The 6,976-nt window shown below is 35.7% G+C and overlaps 1 protein-coding gene and 1 pseudogene across 1 annotated transcript; both read left to right on the top strand.

Annotated features, from left to right (window-relative positions):
* The first annotated feature begins 1,236 nt into the window (after positions 1–1,236).
* Positions 1,237–2,165, top strand: LOC149786782 (uncharacterized). Its single transcript, XM_089975978.1, has 2 exons — positions 1,237–1,536; positions 1,923–2,165. The coding sequence occupies exons 1-2, from the start codon at positions 1,237–1,239 to the stop codon at positions 2,163–2,165; spliced, it is 543 nt and encodes a 180-aa protein (XP_089832104.1).
* Positions 2,166–2,251: 86 nt separating this feature from the next.
* LOC149786781 (uncharacterized) lies at positions 2,252–3,244 on the top strand (annotated as a pseudogene).
* The last annotated feature ends 3,732 nt before the right edge of the window (positions 3,245–6,976 follow it).

Raw genomic sequence — 6,976 nt, 5'->3', positions numbered from 1 at the left:
ACAGTAACAAGAATTTCAAGATGGTCAGTGGCAGCCATACTGGTGGTACCATTTTCATTAGGGAGCAACTAGATGTCAAGTGAAAACAGAATGGTGATAAGACCATCCATTTAGGAATAGTGATAACAATATTTTTAAGATGGACACTGTGGTCGCGATATTGGATGTCAGAGCAGCACCATTTTTAGACCCTGGGATGAATGTGACTGTAAAGTCTCAGGTAAATCCTATAAGTAGCTTAGGAGAAGCAGCAGCAAAAAACTTGTAACACAAACAATAGACTACGGAAGACAGTCAACAGACCATCTAAAATCACTTCTGGTATATGACCAGCAGAGCTAAAAAACAACAACAACATAATACATGTATCTATTAGTTTAAAAACAAATTTAATTATTTTGAAAACAAATTAATCTTGAGTTAAATGAAAACAAAATATCCTATTGAAAGCACCCTTCCCCACTACTGGCTGGTTCCTTGCTGGACTTCCAAGATGGTCACAAATATTCAACAGCCAAACCATGCCATCTTTTATGTAACGATCTGAAATTGTGGATCAACATTTTTATAACTATTGCGACCATTACTTTGTAAAGTAAAAGTCCAATTAGAAACAGTAATAATCAAAGGTTAAAAGCCTAAAGATATGCATGTAAACAACATAGAAACAAGGTGGGGGCCAATCAGTATGTACATATAGTGGGCATTTTTATATATAAAAAATTCATAGTGTAACTACAGGTACTTGTACTTCCTCATGAACATCCATCATATGTGATGTCATCAATTTTGCATTTAAACTGAAATGTCTACTATTATGCAAGTTTAGTTGTGAAATGGGTACCTCAAGTAGATAGGATTATATTTTTGTTATTGACAGAATAAACAAGCAACAGTCACATTGAGTCAAACTGCATGATCAACCAACTTCTTCCATACTTTGGCATATTCTTCCAACTGGCTACACTGCTATATCCCTGTTATGCCTTCAAATCCCTGCATTACATTTGCAATAATTACAATGTGCTTTCAGTAAGGCAATTACAAGCCCGCGATTATTTTTGAAAATATTGAGACGGCTTTTCCAGAAGCTGATTAGGCCAATATAGGCCAGTTCGATAAGGGTTGTTACCGCCCCTGAAAATAGTCTCCCTTGCAGAGCTCTTTGGTACATTGAAACCAGAAACCGTGTTCGTGAATTTACAATCCCTATTTCCGGCGAGCAATACTCCCATTATGGATGCATCAACTAACGTGCCAAAAGCGACTAGGAAGAGACATTATTGCAGTGTCTGTTCCAATTATCAGGGAAAATCTGTTGCCAACAAAACTATAATTCTCCACAAGTATCCTGCAGACGAAAGGTTGAGAAAAGCATGGATAAGGCGTATTAAAATTTTGATGCCACAATTCGCTTACAACAGACATGACCGCCTGTGTTCAGCGCATTTCTTAGATGGAAAATTTACCAAAGAACACAACATTCCATCGGTTTTCAACATGAAGTCGAAAAGAAAGATATTTGCATTGTCCAAGGTAATTTAATCTGAATTTATTAACGAATAACTCCATTAGAAAACTGCTTTTTATATCGTTGAAAGCTTTCTTGTGCTTATAAAAAGAGGGGTATCTGTTACATTTAATCTTTGAGAGATGATGATACATTTATATAAAAAAACAGCAAATAATCAGTTTTGTCCAATATGTAGTAAGATTGTGCATCTTGTATCTCAAATGCAATGCTTGAATTAAGAATGTTAAATCTAATGTCACATGTTAATGAATACATTATCTTAGGTTATATTTGTTTAAGGTTAAAGCACATAATGATTTGCCCAGAAATTATTTGTTAAGTTATTGAAAACTTAAATAATGTCAAATGATATATGACCAATATTACCAAGTTTCACATATCTTTTCAGTGCTCTTTGGAGAAGTCAGCTGCATCACAGCCTAATACAATGGATCTCAATGCTGATACTGCGAGTGATTTTGAAAAACGTGAAGACCAAGCAACACTGAAGACAACTTGTTGCGCAGAACAGGTCTCCCTGATTTTCAGTGACTACTGTGGAGCAGTTGAAGAAAAAGATATGTGTAGATTCTTACAGAAAGACATCCAGACATATCCATTTACTGTAGATTGTAATGAAAATGGAGTTTGAACCGTTCAGAACCTTTAGTCACTACTGTTGGTACACAGCCAGATGATAATTATTGTTCATGTCAGAGTGAGACATTTGGTAAGGTTATGCAAGTGGATTCATCTACAGACATTCAGGAAAAGCAAACGAAATCAATCGGGATTCAAGTAAAAAGACCTGACATTGCCTTTGAAAATATCAGTGAATCCAATGAAAAGTGTATGTTTTACACTGGAATTCCAGATCCTAACACAATTCGTCTTTTATATGATGCAATGAATGATGCTGGAGTACATTCATAACGAAAAGGAGATGGTACGAATCAGGGTCGCCCCAGATCTTTAAAACCAATGGATGAATTTATTTTAGTCTTGATGAGTTTACGGCTTGGCTTTCTGTTGCAAGACTTGGCAGGAAGCTTTCATATTTCAAAGACTACGTGCAATCACATTACAAACAGTTGGATATCATATCTGAGTGAATAATGGTGCTTTTTGATTTCCTGGCCATAGCGTGCACTTGTTAATAAGTATACGCCTCACAAATTCAAGAAGTATCCTTCTTGCAGAGTAATAATAGTAATAATCGACTGTACAGAAATATACACAGAGACACCTCAATCACTTGCAAACAAGTCACTGATGTATTCAAACTACAAATCACATATGACCTACAAGACATTAATAGGTATTAGTCCTTCTGGTCTAATAACATTTGCATCAGATTTGTGGGCTGGAAGTATCAGCGATAAGGAGCACACCCGGGCTAGTGGGATATTGGAAAAGTGTGAACTAGGCGATGCAATTATGGCTGATAAAGGTTTCCTTATATCTGACCTAACCACTCCAAGAGGAATCCATTTGATCATTCCACCACTGAAGTTTCAGAGATTTAATAGACGTCAGGTTGAAGAAACAAGAAGAATAGCAAATTTAAGAATAGAGGTAGAAAGAGCTATTGAGAGGGTCAAGAACTTTCGCATTCTGCAGGGTGTCATGCCTATCACCCTAACACATCAGGCTAGCAACATTTGGAAAATTTGTGTGGCGTTGGAAAATCGCCAACAACCACCAGTTCATGATAATGAACATGATGATTGATTAACTATGAACAATGTGTTGGCTATGTGAGCAAGAGGTCACAATTTGATAGTTGGTTTAACACATTTTCTTTGTATTTGAGTGTAAAACACCATGGTAACCATTTTGATTTTGTTTACCTACATGTATATATCATGATTGCATCTGAACATCCATATTTTTCAAAATCAAAATCTATATTGTGAAAATTTATTATATTTTTCTTGCATGCTATTTAGCATGATGTTTATTTCAAATAAAGTCTTGGAATATATAAGCCACAGTGGCCCATGCATAATCTTCCTTTAAAGAATGCAAATAAATCACATATTCTACTCATAAGAAGTTAGTGTGCAATCAGTAGTCCTATAAGTGTCACAGCAACATAATACTTTTATATGTAAAATGCATGATCAAGTCAACAAGTTGTCTGTTATCATTGCTGTGTAGTGTTTGTGTATATGTATATGAATGCCTGAGAAATCAACAATTAAATAAAATCAAGCAAAAAAATCAGTTTCTATCCTTTTTTATTGAATGCACATGATATGATCCAATAACATTATGTTTCTATTATATATAGAAAACTGAAGTTAAATTAAATTCATAATTAACATATCACAAGATAAACATATTTATATTGTTGTGACAAACACACATGCACTTGTTACACTATTACTTATGTTCTTGCACACATGTGCTTCCTGTTTTACACAGATACCAATTTTCTTAAGATTTCTCTCTCTCTCTCTCTCTCTCTCTCTCTCTCTCTCTCTCTCACACACACACACACACACACACACACATGAACTTGGCCCAATATTTCCTAAAAATTACATTCCACAAGTGCTTTCTCTAAAACATTAATTCCAACCCCAACTCCTCAGCTATGTACAGCAGTATAATATAGCTCGATATTAAGAACACTGACACACACCAAACGTTCGTATTCAGAATGACTTGAACATGGCATAATTTTGGACACAATGTTTCAATGTCTACATGTCAATGGACTTTGTAAATAGTCATAGTTCATTTGACAGATACAGCTGAGTGATACACATATATACGGATAAAGAAAGAATTATACAGTCTTTGATAATGTCATTTGATGTAAAAGCGGACTAATGCACATTATACATACTGATTACTGATTACTGATTATATAATGACAAGCCACGCTTGATACGTTCAGAGAAGAGCTCTGTTATAATTGTCTTTAAATAAAATGAATTCAGTTTTTCAAGCATCAGGATCCAAAATCTTTCATCAAAGAAAATTCTTTCCACGTGATGTCCCCTAAGGGCCCATATCACAAAGTCACACCATTTTCTATCACAAACTCCCATCTGACCCTGAACTTGATAATAATAATCATGACCTTGTTTAAGCTTAAGTTCAGCACCAATCACGTCACAACAAAAAGATCGGTCTTTGGTTACTTCCAATGGTGTCATGTCTCTAAATTTAAATGGGCATTTCACTTCTATTAGCCCTAATGATTCCTCAAAAGTGTTTGCAGGTCACCAAACCATCGGGACTGCTACCTAGATGGGGAAATTCCTCATTCACCCATAATCCACTCTGTTACAATAATGTCAGTGTGGATTACCTTTGATTTAATCTGATAGAGGCATTTTGCTGCTAGCTCATGTGTTCTACCCCAGCTTACACTGTCACTGTCAAACTGAATATATCCCATGACTTCCTTTACAGTACAATTAAGCGAAGTACTCTTTTTCAATTTACAAACACGTCCAAATTTTGAGTTTGTTATTCTGTCATTACGTGCTGACAACCAGTTTTTGTTATTTGCCTGTCCTTTAGTAATGTCTTGAATTCTCTCATATTCTTCCTTTTCACAATGAAGCGATGCAAAGTAGTCCTTAAAATATTTAATGCATTCATCACTCTGCAAGTTGGCCTTGTCATAATACATAAGATCAATGTTGTGTAATTTGGGTATTTCGCGTTTTGGGTAGGGTGCTTTAACATAGTCACCTGTACTTTTTAAAAAGGCTGCATAAGGGTTAACCAATTTGAGCTTGTTACTAAATTTCATCACATCCATTGGCTCAATAGGCGTGTCAGCACAGATATTAATGCTGGCCTTTTCCTTTGACTTTCTTTCTAATGTGCATTCTGTTGAGAACTTTAATTTTTTAAAAGTAAGGTCCTGGGATTTCTTTGGGCTCAGTTTCCTTGCTCTTGGCTTGTTCCACTTGCAAGCATCAGAAGTTGGTGCATTGAAGCCATCTTTCTTTTTGGAAGATATGTCAACCAAGGCATACAATAGTGCTGCTACATGATTGCACGATTCTCCTTCCCTGAGATTTGTTTTTAAAATTAGTATTTTTAAATGCTGATCTTAGGTGATTCAGTATTATTTAGGCAAATAATGGTGAATCAATCTGTCATTGTTACACACAAAGTATGCACTCAAATTACATAAAGTTCACTTAGAAAATTATGAAACCGGTGATTCTAACCGATGAAATCTGAACTATTTTACTGGATGTAGGTCACAGAAAAGATATTTATTATAAAATATGTCACCTAAATATGAACTTGTTTTGACATTTCAATTGTGTAATGCCTGATATTTGAAAATGGACTCAAAGCCCCGAAATATGCGTTAAATATATACAAACTGCAACAGTGCGGGCACATTGGACTTAAAATCCGATGGAGTAAATTAAGGTCAATATAAAAGCAGCTTTAATTTTAATTGATGCTGCAGAGAGTGTGCACAATAAAGAAAGTTTTTTTCTTCTTATTATTAATATTTATTATTTTTCTTTAAAAAAGTAAACACTCTTTCCCAGCACTGCATGTACAACCAGCAAAATGAACGTTCCCGGTTTCTTTGCATAAACAAATCCAAACGTCATAGTCCGGTTTCTTGTTTTCCGTCAGAGTCGGGAGGGAAGAAATAACTTTGCACTTAACAAATCCATGGGTGCAGTCTTCTAATAGGGGATGGAATTTAACACTATGTACATGGCGGTCTTCATAAAAGACACGAGCCTTCAGCTGTCTTTTGGCCTTCATACTTTCGGAGTCAGATGTACGCCTTTTGTTAAGCACCAGATAACTGTATAAGTCATTTTCACTAACATGTGGTATGTCTTCAACATTGCACGTCCAATGATCACGAAGCTGGTTCGGATCAGGTAATATCTCCCGAAACGGTGTCTTGAATTTTTCAATGGTTCGAAACTTCTCATTTATTCGGTCTTGTACATTTATTTCTCTCAACGTCTTAATACCTAAATCTGCCACTCCTTTCGTCCTTTTCAGTAGCTCGGCTTTATTTCCTGAAAGGTGGGCACCTCTATCCCGTAAATATGTCTTTAGGCACTTTACACTAAGGTTTTCCAGGTCACCGGTTTTGTTGATATCTTTGTTGGCTTCCATAGCAGCATATAGATTTGCTCGCCCGAAGAGCATTGCATCATGGGTAAATTAAGGGACTTAATAAGTCAAGAGACGTAACAACCCTTATCGAACTGGCCAATATAAGCATGTGCATCACGCTCAAAGGTATCACTTCGGAGGTTAAACCTAAAAGTGGGGAAAATATCTATCTAATATATCAGGGTGTACATCTTACATTGTATTATTGGGATTAAGTGTTAAAAAAAATTCCCATTACTTAAAACTAAAATTGTACTGCCATTTTTCTGACATGTGAAAAACCTTATCGTTCCTGGCACCATAGACACATATTTGTTGCTTACGATATACCGACAA

Source organism: Sinohyriopsis cumingii, chromosome 12 (assembly GCF_028554795.1).
Source record: "Sinohyriopsis cumingii isolate HCF-2022 chromosome 12, ASM2855479v2, whole genome shotgun sequence".
NCBI lineage: Eukaryota > Metazoa > Mollusca > Bivalvia > Unionida > Unionidae > Sinohyriopsis > Sinohyriopsis cumingii.
This window is presented reverse-complemented; position numbering and strand designations above follow the sequence as displayed.

Excerpts from the sequence above, each read along its gene's own strand:
- LOC149786782 (XM_089975978.1), top strand. The coding sequence starts at position 1,237 with ATGGATGCATCAACTAACGTGCCAAAAGCGACTAGGAAGAGACATTAT. Across the intron at positions 1,537-1,922 it reads AGATATTTGCATTGTCCAAG|TGCTCTTTGGAGAAGTCAGC; the intron begins GTAATTTAATCT and ends ATATCTTTTCAG.